At 36.0% G+C, this 18,372-nt stretch overlaps 1 protein-coding gene across 5 annotated transcripts in view; it reads left to right on the top strand.

Moving 5' to 3' along the window:
- FGF14 (fibroblast growth factor 14) overlaps positions 1-18,372 on the top strand; it is a 386,777-nt gene that overhangs the window by 274,750 nt on the left and 93,655 nt on the right. For 3 of the 5 annotated variants that reach the window (XM_032100140.1, XM_032100145.1, XM_032100141.1), the window contains one exon: positions 14,283-14,393. The exons of the other annotated variants lie outside the window; for them this stretch is intronic. In XM_032100140.1, the coding sequence (XP_031956031.1) occupies positions 14,283-14,393 (111 nt within the window). The remainder of the gene's footprint in view (positions 1-14,282; positions 14,394-18,372) is intronic. 5 annotated transcript variants of the gene reach the window in all.

The following is an 18,372-nucleotide window of genomic DNA, read 5'->3' as shown; positions in this document are numbered from 1 at the left end:
ACTAGAGTCTACAGAATATTTTAATCAACAGGACACATTAAAAATCTTGTAGATACTACAGGTTTTTTAACCTAAATATCATGGAGGCAGCTTGTCTTTGAACTTGAACAGTAATTTCAATGAATAACTCTATGGCCTTTAAAATATATATTTCAAAATATTCAAAGCCAACCATGTTCTGAAATTAAAGAATGCTAAGTAGAAATACAGAGGCAACTTCTGAGGCAACTTTAGGCAGAAATTAAAAACTATCTTTGGTTTTCTTTGCATTAGAGCTGGACATCTGGAGATTTCAGGAGGCAGCCAGGAAAATTCAATGGAAGACACTTGTCCTCTCTCAGTGCATGACACTTTCCCAGTGAGTGGGTATAGATTCTGCTCTTATGAAAATCTGAATCTGGTAGTAATACTCTGCTTCCTTGGTGTCTCTGTGTTTCCAAATTGGGCATATACCTATGACAAGTTCTTTAGATTTCGAGTCCTTTCATACGCACCAGAACTAGGCTGAAAGCAGAAGCCTCAAAATAAATCCCATTAGCTCAGGTGGAAAAGATTTATGTGCCTCTGCTTTAGATAGATTATTTGATAGGCCACATCTGTGTTTAAAGGTACTTTTCTTCACAAACTTGTTGATTCCTAAATGTAGAACTCAAAGCAACAAAAGAGTCTTCACAGACATGTGAGTTTAACCATGGTTCTCCTTGTAGGGAAAAGGTATGAACCTGGGAAGAGTCTGGAGTAAAGCTTTTATTTTCAGATAGATATTTCACAATTTTGAATTTTTTTTCCCAGTTTTGAAGCAGGTCTTTTTTCATGTTGTCAGTCAGTTGAATTTTATAATTTTAACTGTCTTTGACTGAAAGGAATATTTAATTCGTTCGGCAAAAAAGGATTTAAACTCATAGTTAATGATGATTTTGTTTGTTTTGGTGGGACCAGGTGTCTTTTTCTGCAAAATACACTGTGAAAAATATGGCAGGTGGGTTTTGTGGCAGCATATAGCCGACAGTGCATTGGTCAGGGTCATGGGAGCTTTTACTTTCTCTTTCCCCATTCCTCCTCTTCCTTCTCTGGTAAACCCACACTTTGCATACAGGTAGAAATAATTTCTTAGAAACATCAAGTGTCACCCACTTGACGAGGCTGCTGTCATGGATTTTAGTGAAGAACCTAATAAAGCACAATGAAGGCTAATCCTCACTTTGTGTGGAGAAAGGAGTTTGGTTTGTGTGTCAAATCTGAAGAGTTATGTTGGAGACTTCTGCTGTGATTGAGTTGAGAAACAGAGAACTATATCAAAGGTCCCTGAGTAACAAGCAAGACTTCTGCTACAAAGCTTCATTGAAAGCTTCATTGAAAAGGAAGTAGATTAATTTCAGGTAGCTTTCTAAATTAGTAATGGCCTGTTTGTTTGTTTTTCCTGACTGCGCATGGGAGCTGAAGAAGCTTGAATTTATGTCCTGATAAAAAGTAGATGTGTTAGGTGTTTCAGCTATGCTATGTTGCTCTTGAAGTGTATGTAAATCTGCACATGCGTTAGGATACTAAGGCACACGGTATTTCACCTGCAGTATTACAGGTGAAGCACCAGCAACACCTCTGCTTATGGTACAGAGGAGCAATCCTTGGACTGTTCATTGGAGAGCCTGAGTAAGAGAATGTGAGGTTTAGAAAATGAAAGCAGGACAGGCAGCTCAGGCCCTGCATTGGGAAGCTAAAGAAATCTCAAACATTCAGTTGAGGGCTGTCTTTAGAACGTTATTACAAAGTAAAATTTGCAGCACTTGTTGCAACTGCTCATTGCTCTGGGCTGATAGCAGAACTGTCATTGCAGCATCACCAGGCACAGGCAGAAGTTGCTGTGGAAGTCCCAGGGACAGATTTCCTACTTTTCAATTTCTGTAATCTTTCATCTTCTAATAACATTTAAGTTGTCAGTAGAATAAATGTGCAGGAAATATAAGAGATTTAAAGCGGGTTTGATATTAATACTCGGAAAATGTTGTAATTTCTTCTCTAGAAGCATACCTGTTGGGTCTCCTGAATGCTGGATCACATGGTTAACACCTCAGTCTTGCCTGGCTCTCACAAGTGATTGCTGCAGTAGAAACACATGGATCTGGAGAATGAAATTGCTTTTGATTTCTGTTTAAAACATGCTAGTTGAATTTGTGTATTCTTTAAAGTGGTTTTCAGGACAAGCTTCAAATTGAAGGGTGGAGTGGAAGTCCTGGTGTGAGAAAAATCAGTAGCTGATAGTTGAGGATGCTAAGCAAGCTAGTTTAAATTTAGTTGTGCCCATATGGTTGAATTTTTGTAGTATAGGTAGGTCTCCTAATACAACATAAGAGTGAGTGAGCTGCTGTCTGGAGCTGGCCATAATTCTGGCCCAACCAGATCAATCTGACAGGACTGGAGCTGAGTCTTGGGGTGGGGGTGAAAAGACTTGTCCAAAGTGTGGAGAGCATTAGTGCATCCAGAGTGTGAACAGGTCTGAAGAGCACATGATATATGTTTTGGGTGGATAAGTAAGCTCTCTTGGGTGTAGTTAATTCAGTGCATTTTTGGCCTGTCCTTCAGAATGAGCTACCTGTTTCTCACTACTCCATCTTGAAAGAGTTAAAAATCACTAGCTCCGGGGAAGATATCCATACGTGGTTAGAGGAATGTCACCTCTTACTTTATTGGGAGACACCAAGGAAGGAGGTCTGGAATTTGCCTCGTTTAGTATCTTCACACATAATTGGACATCTGTAAGAAATTAAGAGATGATGCCAGACTTGACAAGGAATGATGATGCTGTTAACTCTTTTAGCCAAGCAGACAGTGAAAGCAGGAGCCATAGTTATGTAAGTGTTGTGGCTCAGCAGCCTTGAGGAATATGTTTTGGTTCGGGGTTTTTTGTCAGTTTTGTATTACACATCTTGAGAGATAATACACATTTGAAACTGCCATGGTTCTTCAGTCTGACTCACTCCTTTGCAAAACGCAGCTGGATGGCTGATGAAGTTGCCGATGGGTTTGGCTCTTTGTGCTTATATACCTCTATGATACGACCAGAAATTATAGACTGCACTGAATTTCCTGGTAGCTACAAGGTGAAGTTTGTATCTTCTGTTAAGTTCACAGCCTGAAGAGAATCTGTTTCTGTAAATTTGTAAAGAATGACATATGTGACTGAAGGCAAATTTGTTTTATTTGTATAAGCTTACAAATCTATTTTGTTATTAAAGTTAAGATGTGATTAGGCAGCAGGGTAGAGTGTTATCTTCTTATGTCCTCTTGAATAGTCAGCATTGTTGGATGTGCACAGCTGGAAAACAATACCTGAACAAGAATAAAGCTGGGAAACAAGAAAGGAACGAGAGTACAGTAGGTAGGGAGTGAAAGACAGCATGTGAGAAATTGTGGAAGGAAGGCCTGTAATCTGAACATGTTAAGAAAGTACATATGGCAGATGCATAGCCATGATGAGAAAGCTGCACTGGAGGGAAAGCAGGTTGAAAAAAAACAGATCATGCAATCACTGTAAAATTGCACTAGATAGGATGGGAGATTCCTTATCAAGCTCTTATTTTTTATTTCATTTTCAGTTTATATATTTTAAAGCTATATGTTCTGGTCTGTGTTTTAATAAAATTTAGATTCAGAGATTGAAATCTCTATCGGTGTTTTTGAGGTATTTTTGGGCAGGTCATCATCAAAACATGAACCAACTTTGAGCCAAACAGGAACAAGCTCCTCCAAAACCTAGCAGATATTTTCAATCTTGAGATACTTTATACAATACTTTCATTTTCTGTAGGTGACAGTGAGTGGCTGAGTAGTCTCTTCTGAACCTCCATTATATTATAAAAAGATTCAGAACTAGAAGATTTACTCCTTATTAGTGAATAATCAAGTTGATCTGAAGTGATTCTGCACATTTTCTCATAGATGCTATGATTATAGTTCTGAATATTTTCTGGTTAGTAGCTAAATATCTGGACTAAATGGTGTTTCCAAAACATTCACAGTAATCTAAATGGTTTTGTTTGGGGATTTTTTTATCTGTTATTTTTCCTCTAGGAGCATTAGCTAGAATAAATGGAATTTGCCAGTTTTAGCCGTGCCTTTTTTTCTTGCTAGAGTCAGTCTTGAAAAAAGACTGAGAAGAGAAGGAAGGCTGGTGTGCTGAAGTCCCTCAAAGAGGTTCTAGTTGAGTGACTGCCTGTCACAGTTTCCTGTGATTGTCCTGTATCATTAGTGTCAAATTCTACTGATTTCCTTAAAGCCCAGATCCTGGGGTCATGTAACTTCACAATAATTTGTTTTCTTTCTGTGTATCCCAAGTTTTCTTGGATAGCGAGATGGGGAGAAGACAAAAAAGCCTTGAAGGTGTGGCCCAAAACCTCAAACTCAAAAAATAGGCAGAGAGTAGCTTTGGTTTTGTCATACCGATGATAGAAGAACTTACTCTCTTATTCAGAATTCTAAAATGTTCAGACTGTGTTCTTCAAGTGCAGGGGATTATTTTCTTGTCTCTGAAAATCAGTTTTCCGAGGTTCTACTCTTAGGATTTCTGAATTGTGTTTAATACCACAGATTATAAAGCCTTGCAATCTGCAGGCTGAATGGACTTTTCTCTTTCTCACAGGGAGAATTTGGGAAAAAATTAGCTCAGGAAACCAAAGCAGCCAGGCATTGCTTCTCTTTCTGTCTCTCCATCTCACTGCATTCTCACAAATAAAATGTACAAGTGCTTGTGTATATGGTAGAATAAAATATAGGAAAAAGTCTGTTATTTCTTCTCTGGTTAAAGAGCATTCCCAGGTAACAGTTACACATTAACTTCATATTTAGTTTGTCTTGCTATTTTCTGGTTCAAAGAGTTCTTAATAATCCATTTCCAGTAACTCATGTCCTTTCTTCGGTATATAATTTTTTAAAAAAATAAATAAATGAAAAAAACAGAAGACCCTTAATAATACTTCTTTTTAGTAGTACTGCCTCATTTTCACCTCTGTTGCTTTTAGTAGTTTTGGAGGTTATAAGTGAAAACAGCAACCCTTTGTGAAAGAGGAATGTAATGCCGTATAAAATGTTAAAAAATTGTTAATGACACTGTATGTGTAATGATATTAAAAATTCTTTTGTAGCTCTTCTATAAGATTTAATGCCAGTGCATTCATGCTTTCCTAGACAGATAAATATTTTTCTAAGTAAATAAGGCATTGTATTCATACTAACAGCACAAACAGTCTGCTTGTCTGATGGAACCTCTGTAATCTTGCTTATACAGAAACAATAATGTTCTTAACTAATAACTAATACGGAAATATATTTATTTCCTTTTCACAATGGGATTATCCATTTCTCAATCAATTTTCCTTTGGATTCCTGCATCTCCAGTAATATTGCTTGTTCATGAAGAGGACTGAAATGCAATTTGCACTTAACAGATCTCACTTTGCTGCGATTTCTTTGTAAACAAATTTTGTCTTTGTAAACAAATCTGTTCAAACTGTTGGTGAATGAAATGGTTTGACAATGAGGATATATGTTAAAGCATGAGGATTAAATACTAATATATAAAAATACATGATGTTCTACTAAGTAAAATCCTTTTTACTTTTTTAAAGGTTATAAGGCAGCTTATTGATCCAAATTTTTCACAGTAAATGTTTTCCTGTCCAATATAAAAAAGAAATCCCTTTGTTTTGTAAATTATTGAACACTAAATTGAAATGTAATTGTTTTATCAACATCTTAATTTCCTTTTGAATGAGTTTTTTAATCTGAAACAGGTTTATTTATCTTTGGTTACTACTTAATGCTTTTATTTGTTATTAATCAGGAGTTTACATTTGTGCACTAATTTGTTAGTACTGATGAAAAAGGATAATTCCTGTTTCTTTTGGCTTTCTGATTTATATATTTAAACCTGCACAAATCTCAACTCAGTCTACTCAGCTCAACAAACTGTCATGTGGAAATGACAACCTGTGATTTTTGTAACTTTATAAAATGCAGTAATGTATCTGTGGTGGCAGTAAAAAAAAGAGACTGCTACAATAGGAGATATTTGAAATCTGCTCCACCTGAAACCAGGAAAACTTTTAAGTTGTTCAGCTATCAAAGAAAATTTAATTTTGCTCTGCAATGTGTCTCTGACACATCTTATGAGAAAAAATCTTACGGGGAGTGGCTGAGGGAGCAGAGGTTGTTTAGACTGGAGAAAAGGAGCCTCAGGGGTGACGACATCACCCTCTACAACTGCCTGAAAGGAGACTGTATCCAGGTGGGGGTTGGCCTCTTCTCCCACGTAAAAAGTGGCAGGACAATAGGAAATGGCCTCAAGTTGTGCCAGGGAAGGTTTAGGTTGGATATTAGAAAAAAATTCTTCACTGGAAGGATGAAAGCATTGAAATAGACTGCCCCAGGAAGTGGTGGAGTCACCATCCCTGGAGGTGTCTAAAAGACACGTAGATGAGGCACTAAGGAACATGGTGGTGGACTTGGCAGTGCTGGGTTAACGGTTGGCCTTAGCAGCTTAAAGGTCTTTCCAAACTACATGATTCTATGATTCTATGTCTTGCAATTCCTAATGATTCTATATTTTGCAATTTCTAATTACCACTTCCTAACTAGGACAAATCTCCTTTGTCACAGTACATTGGCAGTGCAATTTCTGTTTTTCTCCAATTTTTAGACTAGTCAGTAAACTAAAATTTCTTGATATGAATGGCTTATTACAGTATTTTGAGCCACTGGCAAGAAAATAAAAGTAAATATGATCCTCTATGCTCTTGACAAACATATTTCAGAAGTGATGGTTTTGCATATCTGAAAGCAGAGGGAATACACTTCATTATGTGGACTTTTATGTATTCTGGCAAGAATTAAATAAAGTTAATTACAAGTTAAAGACCTCAGCCACTTGATATTACAGAAGCCTCCTGAATACAAAAATAGAAAATGGAATGCGGTGTAGAATTCAATACTTGGCATTCGAATTATCCTGTTAATTCTCTCTCCATTAACCATTACTCTGATGGCTTTGAATTCTTGTAAAATAGATTGTTTAGGCACTTTAAAATTTAGTTCTAAGTCAGTTGGTGAAAGAAATAGAAGCTGACTTCAGATATTTAATTACTTAATGATGCGGCATGCAAGGAGATAAGTAGTAAAGGTAGTAAATACAAATGCAATGTTCAAACATTGACTTCTAAAAATAGAAATTATTTAGGAAGGGGAGTATCAAATTAATTCTTTTGTAAGTTAGGTGTTATGTGAAATATATTCAGTTACATTTGTAAAGGTCATCTATGACCATCCTATTGTGCTTTCAATGTTCAGTGACATCTTCAGAGAAATCTCATTCTTAAATCCCATTTATTTACTGATTCCAAGGGCAGTGCATTAGTCAAATTTTATACATAGCTTAAGTGGTAATAGAAGCTGCCATGTTGTGCTTTGGTATTTTTTGAGTGTGAGAAAAATTATATTTGGCGTTTGACAAAAGCTTTTTATAGAAAGGTAACAAAGTAGAGATTATTGCTAATTGAAGGTACAGAAATTACTTAATTCTGGGATCTATTGCTTGATGCTTTTTTTTTCCAAGAGGAACATTAAACAATATTTTGTATAATGTTAATGTTTTGCTGTTAGAATTCAGAATCAAGAATATGCTAGGTAGAACTATGATGGTCAGGTATAGGAAGGGCTTCAAAACAAAATACTAGAATGTTATTTTATCTAAGTTCCTAACGTTCAGTAAGACATATTGGGTATTTTTTAGGCTTATGTAAAATGAAAAGAACAAATAAAAACTGTAATAGCAAGATTTCTCTAACATGGAATTTAGACAGTAGAATTTTTAGGATTTCAAAGTAAATTGAGAAGGTGAATATAGTTGCAAAGATGGGGCTTTTTCATCAGTGGAAGTTGATGCTTTTTAGTTATATATATTAAACTGTGACTGATGCTATCTAAGTAAGCTTGGAAGTAGAGACCAGCTTTTTCTCCATATTCCTGTGTATAACTTAAGCTTAGATATCATTTAGATATTAAGAAAGTGGAGATCATTGAATTTTAGTGTAGTAGGAGAAACATGGGTCAAAAGTGGAAGGCAGTGTTTAGGCAGGAATTTCCCAACAAATCCATGTGTTGCGAGATCAGAACCATTAGAATTATACAATGTAGTCCAGTAGGAAGATAAATGGAAATTATTAAATGAATTTACTAAAATTAAACTACTATGGCCATGTAAATTGTGATTTTGGAACAAAGTGATTTCTGAACAACCTAAACTTCTTCCCTTTCCAGCAAATACACTCCAAAAATAATATGTCCGGTAAAGGAGGCTGTTAATTATTATGCTGTAGACAAGTCTATTAAATCCAATCACCCTGTAAATCTGAACAGATATAGATTATCCCAGCTAGAAGCCAAGTTTCTGTAATTCTATGGATGATCAAATTTGTTCAAGTAAAACCATATAGCAAGAAACAAGTCTTATGTAGTTTGAAATGCACTGTGAGACCCAGAGCCAAAATGTCAGTGCCCACAAATGGAAGGGAGCGCATTTTGCAGTTAACATAAAAACATTTTCAACACAAAGGCAAGGATACCAGCACAAAGGGGGCTTTCAAGAAAAGCAACCATTTTGCAGAACTCCAACCTGCTTTCATAGTTTACTGGGAAATTTCATAAACGCTGTGGAAGTGCCAATGACAATGACAGAGCAGGAACGTAGGAGGACTTTCTGTCTTTTAACCGCGCTCTCAAAGTGAGGTTCTGCAGGAGATGAGCTTGTGATGTGAGACATAAATGGACAAAAAGTAGAGTTAAAAATAAACACCAAAGTTGAGTGCCCTGTAATCATCATGAGAACGGAAAAATAAGTGAGCAAAGAGAAAGCCACCTCGTTTCAGAACAAGTACTATTATTACTTATGGGAACAGGGAATAATGGAAGCTATTGCTTTTCTGAGTTCACATTATGTGCTTTTCTCTTCTGCCCTGAATAGAGCAAAACTTTCTTTCAAAAATATTTTTCTTTCAAGTTTTTAATTAAATTTTAGTTTTCTGATGCACATTGTGAGATACTGAAAAAATTATTAAAATGAGAGAGCACTAAAATAAAATAATAACATATAAAATAAATGTCCATATTTTATCATTTCCTATTAACAATGAGAGAAAGTAAAAACACGATCAGAAACTTGGAAACATTGAGACACCAGGTGATAGGACAGTCTAATAAAGGAGTTAAGGAGTGTATAAAGCTTTTGAATGTAAGAGCTGTATCACTGGAACAGCTGAAGGCTTTAATAATGAAGGATGGTTTCAGATGCCTATTTAGGATTTTATCACCTTTAAATGAAGTACAAAGTTCTGTATTTTGAATTCCCCATTGGCAATGTACTTGCTTCAGGAAGCTTGCCTTTATGATTGTGTAACACACATTTCAGAGGACCCTGCACTTTATGTGCTGGAATGACGATGCAAGGCTTGCCAAAAACAAGGCAAAATGTAATGTTATAATCTATAACAACTGTACCTGTTTGAGTACTGTTGCAATTGAACATAAGCAATGTGCTTGAGAAGAAGATGACTTTTGGAAACTGGGAAAAGCATTACAGCAGGAACTGAAATACCTGAAATGATAATCCAAAAAAGAAAATGTAATTTTTACATGGCATTTTTTCCCTGCTTCCAGAGTTGAATTGCTTAGTGGAAAGTTTCTGAAATACTAAGCACTACAGAGACAAGTTTGAAGTTTTAAAAAGTATCCAGACATTGAAGCAACAATAGGTTTCTGTGCAGAAGTCAGTGAGGGGTTGAAGATGTCTTGAACTCTGGTATAGTGGATGGGGTCTAAGGTGCCTGCAGGGGGGTAGTTAATTATTTACAAACTAGAGATGCTTCAGCAAGAGACATGGCAAGAATTCCAGTCCAGCACACCCTACACACACACTACTGTTAGAGTACTCTTGTGCGAGAAGTCAGGAAGCCCTTTTGCACTTCCCAGGGCTTACAAACTAATGAGAAGATGTGTCTGGAGGGAATGAAACACTCTGGACTTTGGGTGGGTATTTTACTTTCCAGCTTCCAAAGAAATCTGCTGGTTGCAGGATTTTGGGGGGTTTACTTTGTTTTTAAAATCTGAATACATATGTTGGGGGTTTTTTATATTTCAATAAAGCTTAATAGATGAGGGAGAAGATTCCTAACAAAAGCTGACCATAACATCAGCGAGCAAGATATGACAGCCAAGTCATGGTAACTATCAGCGTACCATAAATCTTAAAGAAAAAGGTGCTCTATTTTTTTCCTGGACCAATGTGAGTGGTACTTTTAGCACTGAAATATCCAAAAGTGAGAACTGCAGGATGGAATTGTGAAGAATAAAGGACAAGTAAAACATGAAGGACCTGGGTTACCAGTTGTTATCATGAGTTTGATGCTCTGCTATCTGAGCAGAATGTACTTCTAAATACTGGCTTTTACTTGGCCCACTGAGCAACTCATTTTGTGAGAGACTGGTAGATGACTGGATACTGCAGTTTATTCTCCATAAGAATGTGAGTTGATGTGAGACTTCCCCCCCATTAAGCATTTGCTTGTCAGCAGGCTTTTATTTAGGATCTTTGCACAGAGGAGGGAGGAAATAAATAATGACAGTAAAAAAAGCCTTCCTCTGGTAAAAACGAAAAATTAAAACTCCAGTGGATGCTAAGGGACTAATTTTTTAAATATACAATAGGCATATTCGCCACTGTTCTTTTAGCATTTTAAGTTCGTCTATGTCTTAACACTCATATTTAAGGATTTTTTTTTTCCCTTGTTTATTTTAAATCTGTAGTTTCTAAATCTGTTCTGGCAGTGTGTTGGAGTGGGAAAGTACATGCTAAAGCCATTCTCTCTGTGAACAGAAAATATTCACAATTCAAAACATAAAGTGTCATAATTTTTCTAGAGCAAGAGTTGCACTCAGCCTGTCGTGAGTTAATGCCAAAGCCATTTTTGTAGCCACTATTTGAGAGAGAAGACATCTTAATTAAACTCTGCCTTTGTTGAGGACATCAGAAAAGCTACTGACAGAGTGTTCATGCTAACTGCAATCATCTATCCTGCCATCACCACTGACAAGGAAAAAAAAGCAAGAAAAGTGGGCTGCAAGTGGCTGCTGTCACACAGATTGCTGTCAAAGAGAGTCTTGAAGAGCTGTTGCTTTGTCCATTCAGTATAGCTTTGAATTTTAAGAGACAGCCTTTAATAACAACAAGTCAGAATAATTTTTCCCAATGTAGGACATTGCTGAAATGTCATGCTGAACTGTTCAACCTCAGAAGTCAAGGTGCAAAATAAGATTGCTTAAAAATCATTAGGAGATGTTGAACTGTCTCTTAATTTTTGATGCATGGTGAAGTTTGCTTTTTTTAGTTTCATTTCCCCTGAAATCAAGGTGTTTAAAATTAAATAGAAATTACATTGTTCACAAAATAACCTCACTGCAGCAGCTGGGATTTTAAGAGAACTAGTAGCAAAACTTCTATAATAAAATCATGGGAGCTGGGAGCTCTTAGGTGAGGTTGTATGCTCTCATCTTGTTTGTTTGTGGTTTATTTTTTTACTGTATTTTCTTGCCATTATCTTTCTTTCACATATGGGAAGATAAAAGCGAGTGTGGGGGCTAAAGGGTAAGAATAAATGCTGGTCTGTCTGTCTGTCTGCATCACTGTGGTGAGAATTAAAAAGGTAACACACCCAGAACACTTGTGGACAGGCAGCACCAATCTTCTGCTGTTGTTTCTGGGCATTGCTGCTCACTACTGCTGTCCAGCAGACAGCAAAAAGAAAAAAGAATTAAAAAGTGTGGTCAACAAGCATTTGAGAAACTCATTTGTAAATCACCTGAAGCTAAGACTGTTCCTGTAATATTATTAAGAGACAAAGGGTAGATAAAATGATACGGAAATACAGGGACTAGCAGATTTCTCTTCTCTGCTTGCTGCTCAGGTGTCTCAAAAAGGGCCTGAAAAAGTAATTTATCTTTCTGCAAGGGGAAGAGATAAACTTCTTGCCTGACAGGATTGTCTGCTTCATCTTGGAGATATTTACCTTGAAGCTGTATGGAGCAGTCTTATTATGACTTGCATCAAGATTGATGTGTCATTTCACTTTCATTCAAATATCATTTTGGATAAGTGGTAAAGCAGGGTTAAATAATGCTTTTGATGAAAACAGACAAATGATCATTAGAAAGTAGATTTAATTTGTCAATTTAGAAAAATGAATAGAATGAGTATAAAGAACAACTTTGAAAGTGACTTCTAAGTTTGACGTTTTTCCCTTGAAGCAGTAGATGTAAACAGCTGGTGACAGTGAGTTGACTGTACTTTGCCTTCCTATGAAACTTTGCACTAGAAAGGGTCGATAAAAAATCACTTATTCATGATTCCTTGGGAACAGAAAGTGTTTTTCAAAATGCTGATGTTTTTCCTGTAAATAATTTTTAAAGATCTAGTTTTAATAATATTTTTACTATACTTTTATTTAGTCTTTAAAGATGCCTTTTTAATAAGTGTTAACCAAGCATGTCAGTTTGAAAGTACACATTGAAAGCCTACTTTGACAGGAATAGTGCCTATGTAAGAGGAACTCACTTTTCATTTTTAAGTTATGAAAATACTTTTGAATTACCTGATGAAGTTGATGGAGACAGTACATTCAAATGAATTACAGTTTAGCATGTTTAAAAATTTTAAAAATATTTGTTTCTGAGTATTCATATATAAAGACAAACTTATGCAAATGTAAAAATTACCAGAAAGCAAAATTTGCAGTTAAAATAAATTTTAAAAAATTAAGTTGTAATATGCTTATATGTTGATCTTCAGTTGTTAAATTATTTATTTCCATGCCTCAGAAGTCTTATGGTGTTACTGTTTATAGTAACAGTTTTTAGTATATTTACAGTTTAATCTTCTATTTTTAATTTAGATGGGCTTATTGTTTAATATGACTTCGTAATTTGGATATTCAATAAAAACATTTGCAGGATAATTTCATAGGACTGAATCTCTATAGAAATTTCAGTACATAACACTTAGAGGCAGTTTTGTTTATTACTGTTTATTTTCACATCCCCTTAGGATACTCTAAGTAACTCAGCATGATTAATTGTGAGAGCAATTATACACAAATTTTGTATTCTGGCCACAGGGTTGCATGAAAATACTTTCTGTCTTCCTTCAAAGTTCACGTTTATTTTATTACATATCTGTATCAAAGTATTTATGAATTTAATGCATTACAGCAGGGCTAAGCATGATATGATATAGATGCTTTTAATGCCAACCTTCTCACAAATTTATGTACTGGCGGCCTGGAACTGGGCCTAATAGTTAATGTTTGACGATATTAATACTGATATCACACAGAGGTAGTTCTGTTGATTTTTTTGAAGATGTGATGTCTTCTTTCTCTGAATCACTTTTACAACAGCTCAGTTTGTGATTTGGTAAGGCAACATCTATGCTGTGAATCAAAAACTTTGTGACTCGGCACTCCCTGCCCAATTCTTGGCAATTTTCATGAATGCAGCGTATTTAATGGAGTACCTTCATTGTTCAGCTACCTGGATTTCCTGTAGCTTTAGCTTACTGAGAAGTTTTTCAGCTTTTTCCTTCTATTGAACATGGGTTATGTCTTGCCCTGATTGTGGGTGTTATTCCCTGGGGGTGGGAGAGGGCAGGTGACTTGAATCTGCTTCTAGTTTGGTTAAAATATTTTGGGAACTTCAGATGGTACTGTTGTAAATTATACCAGATAGGTTTACCACTTTTGATAGGAAAGGAAACAGGTCTTTTTGACCCAGTTTCCCTAAAACTTACGTGCAGTACAATAAGTTGCTAACATATATGAATCGAGTAAGGTTTTTCAAATGTTTTGTTAGTTTCTGTAATGGGCTATACTTGTTGCTGAAGTCTAAAATTTTTTTGCAGGGCTTAATATGGTTTAAGCTTTTGACTGTGGGTATTTGGGGTGTTCTTTTTTTTCTCTTTCACCTGTATTAATGATAATCAAGGATGTTGGAGGCAGAGAACAGGACACAGAACTGAGCTAACAACACTCTGCAGAGAGATTTTTCTCGATCTCCATCAGCACACATCCTATTGTAGTACTTTTAAGACAGCATTGCTGCATCACCAAACTTCCTCCTACAGTGAGAGAAGTAGGGATAACTCTTGGAAAAAGTTTTGAGGCTAGTGACAAAATATGTTTGTCTTTCAGATCCCCAGCTCAAGGGTATAGTGACCAGGTTATATTGCAGGCAAGGCTACTACTTGCAAATGCACCCCGATGGAAGTCTCGATGGAACCAAGGATGACAGCAGTAATTCTAGTAAGTGACTGCCCCAGGGGAATGTCTTAATCGCACACGCAGATCGCATCGCTCGAATGTGTATGCACAAGGCACCATGTTAATGCCTTTGGAGGGGTTCTGAATGTGTTTTGTTCCAAAGAGGAGGGTTCTGTCTGTTTGAACCACCACCAGCTGATGACCACCAGCATGGCTCATGCAGGACATTGGCCTAAATGTTTTGCCTCTGAAGGGGAAGGCATAAGTGCTCATGCACCTTAGGAGGGAGATATTTAGGCCAATGAATGTCTTCTGGTAATTTTATGAAAGTGGTAAAATTATAATAAAAGAATTTTTTTAATTAGAGCTCTTTATCTAACATAAATTTCTTATATTCCAATAAATAACAATGAAATAACAAGAGATGGAAACTAAATTTCCCTGAAAAATCTGAATTTACAAGCAAATAAATGTATGCTAAACTGTCAAAGTCCTTAATAAAACACATGCTAAATTACCTTGCTGAAGGTACTAAAAATTCTGGGGCTAAAAATCCTACAGTCCCTCCACCAGCAAGAATTCCAATGATGTTAAGAGATTTTCTGCCACTGCAGAGACTGCAACAGTGGCAGTTTTTAAAAATATTCCAAACAAAAGAGGTCTTTAAAGGCCGTGTGGGTTGCTGCTTTGGTATGCTTTTCCTATGATACTGCCACATATTTTCATTCAATGAGCATATATATGTTTGATAACTTAGCTGCAAATGGTAATTAAACAAACCTATTCTTACTCTAGAAACATATGATTTGTATTTTGTTTATTTTAATTATCATGACATATTTAAGTAACGTTTCTGTGTCATCTTGAGTTTTATTTTAAGCACTTTTAATACACAATATTTATCTTCTTGTTATGCACACATAAATAACCCCTTAGTTTCCTTAAAAATGTTGGAATTAGGCTGCAAAAATTAAGGTATTTGGGGTTTCGGCTTTACATTGGTAAGGTCTTGATTTTAATTGATGCACAGCTGTCATTTATAACACCTTTCATCAGCACATCGCATGATCATCTTTTGTTGTTTGTTTTGGTTTTTTTCTAACTGAGAAAAGTTAGATAATATATTTTGTTGTGTATCTCTCTGCTTGTTTTCCAAGTATTTTTGTTTCCCTCCTTTGCCCTCCCCATCCCACCCCCATCCTTAATTCTTTTCTTCCCTCAATGTGTCCATCTGTCATCCCCACTTCTGTACTGAAGTACATACTAAGACCTTAAGCAAGACAAGATTATTATCACTTTTTTTAGAAGCTTTGCCTAGATGAGGTCTCAGAACTGTCTTAGGGTATAAGTGCGTATCTCTCTCCCTCTGCCCATCTCTCTTATTTTCAGCTTCAGCGAGAAGGTGTGTATGACTGCAACAATTTTCTAATGTTTTATTGTTATTTCTGAGAGGTTTTTTAACTCTTAGATCTCTATGGATTTGGAGCCTTTACAAAGCTAGACCGCAGTGCCTTACTTTTCTGTTTTTGGTGTTGTCAGCTTCACAAATTGTCCTCTTTTTTTATTTACTCTTTCTCTCCCCTCTTCTGTGCATTTCTGGTTTTCCGTCTCTATGCCTATCTCCCTTGTTCTTGTTTTACCAAAATGCAGAATGAATAATCTATATTATAAATATTCTGAAATATTGAACTTCTCAAAACTCAACCAAATTCCATATAGCAGTATTTTGTATAAATATTGTTAGATGACTTGTTTTTCTCCAAAATTATTTTCTGGCTATAAAGGTGTGGGGTTTTGGTTTTTTTTCCATAAAGTCATTTTTTTCTGTCTTTCAGTGGTGTGATTTTTTTTTTTCTTAACTAGTCCAATTTTCCAATATTTTTTATTAAAGACAGTTTAGAACAGAAGAATGCAAGATTGCTGTGTTTGCCAGGAAGGCCTACAGTCTCCATTGGAAATTTTGCTGGTATATATGTATCAACACTATATTAAGAGCCAAAAAGATTTATCTACTTGGTATATTCATTAATGTATGAATATGTGTTTGTTTCTTTTGCGCTGTTAGTTTTTTCCCTTTCCACTCTGTTTCCTTTCATTTCCTGTTTAATTTTTTTTCTATTGCTTTTGTTTATTGCAGCATATGTTGTTTTTCCTTCTCTCACTTTAAAACAATAATTTTCTCATGGATAGAATTTCTAGTATTTTGATATTTTATTTTGTGAGCTTCTTAGCATGATAATTTCTGTCTGAGGCTTACAAGTGAATAAGTTTTGGCAGCTGCCCAAGGGAGAAAATCCTGCTTCTGACTGTGGTGCTTGCAGGCTGCCTATTTAATGTGCTCAGTGGGTGAAGGGATGGACATGTATTAGCTGTCTGTAGGACAGATAGAATATTTACCTGGATAATGAGGATGACTTCAATTTAAAGTGTATTTCATAAAAAAAAAAGAAATACAGACTGCCAAAGGGTGTGCATCTCTGCCAGCCTTCCACCTGTCTTCTGCTCTATTCACCATCCCTGAAGAGAGCCCACTGAGTAACGGGGTGTCAGAGAAGCCAGAGGGAGCGAGGAGTGAGGGAGAGAAAAAAGATGCAATTTCTTTTTTGTCTTCAGCAAGAAACTGTTTGAAGCTTAGTCATGCTGCTACTTTTTGTGCTGCTGCCATGTATTCTGTGTCAAGCAGTTAGAGGTGTACTTGAAATTAAAACTCCCTCAAGTGCCTATATCATTTTGTACTCATTTTATATGTATGTCAGTAAACATAAGTTACACACTTTTGGAGTCACAGTGTTATAGAGAGGTAGCTCAAACTAAGACTAAGGTGGTTTTAAAGCTTCTCAGTAGTCTCTTTAATGTGACTCTTTGCTTCCATCTGAAGTCAAAATGAGTTGTACCAGTGGTTTTAGTAAGCTGCTCATTGTCCCAGTTTGAGTAAAGGCTAAAGACTGCAGAGAGAGATGGCAATACTTTTAGTGTTGTTATCACTGTGCGCAAATGCTTGCATGAAAAAGGAAGAAAGATGTGACATGTAATTGCATCCCTGAATGTACTTTCGTCTGCTCATGTTGATGGCCATGATATTAGAATCCAGCCTAAACAGACCAACAGGTTTCAGTTCATTGCTGTAATATCTTTTTATAACTTTTCTGAGTTAATGATGTTTCATGAAACAATGGTAATAAATGCACCTATTGCTTAATGGTGCTGAGTTTCCTTAAATCACTTCACCAAATCAAGGCTGTTAGCCAAACAATCTTGTGTGTACAGTCTGTATTTTTTTTTTGCCCTGCTCTCAGAGATATCTTGTTTTAGTTTTGTTTTTTTTTTTTTATTTTCTCTAATGCCTTACAGTTTCTGGTTTGCTTTTGTGTCTTGCTTGCAGCAAAGGGCAGGAGCGACTGTAGTTAAAGCTGTAGCTGTGGTTACTGAGGTCCTACTCAGTGTAGCTGTCATTATCTCACACTGATTTTCCTGGATTTTACAGGTGCAAATGCAACTTGCTTCACTGGCCTCATCATTATTACTTAGGAAACACAAGCTACTACACAGAACTCAAAAAGAAATAGAAACTATTTTCATATGTGCTTGTAGTAACAAGCATTACATTCTCCTCCTGTCCTCCCCACCTACACCAGCTCATTTTTAGGCTTTGGTCTATCTTCAAAGTTTTGTCTCATGAATGAAGGGTAGGTTTAGTAGGAAGACTAATTGATTTGAGAAACAGAAAATTCCAACTCTAATTTCTGAGATTGAAACCCTGAATCTTGCAGCTCTATCACTTGTTTTAATTCACCTAGAGTGTATCTCAGGCAACAATCACTGAAAAAATGCAACATAGATTATACTTTCCTTCATAGGAACCGTCAAATGTTGCAATTTGTGCCCCTTATGAAATTTCAGTCGTGTTTATACCATGTTTATAATATTCTCTAATTGAAAGAGCATTACTCATTGGTAGTCTTATTTCATAAACTGATAAATAAGAAAGTGAACCTTATCCAAGAAACTTTGATTTGGCTGT

Source organism: Corvus moneduloides, chromosome 2 (genome assembly GCF_009650955.1).
Source record: "Corvus moneduloides isolate bCorMon1 chromosome 2, bCorMon1.pri, whole genome shotgun sequence".
In the NCBI taxonomy this organism is placed as follows: Eukaryota; Metazoa; Chordata; class Aves; order Passeriformes; family Corvidae; genus Corvus; species Corvus moneduloides.
Note: the sequence above shows the minus strand (reverse complement) of the source record. Positions and strands in the feature narration are given on the sequence as shown.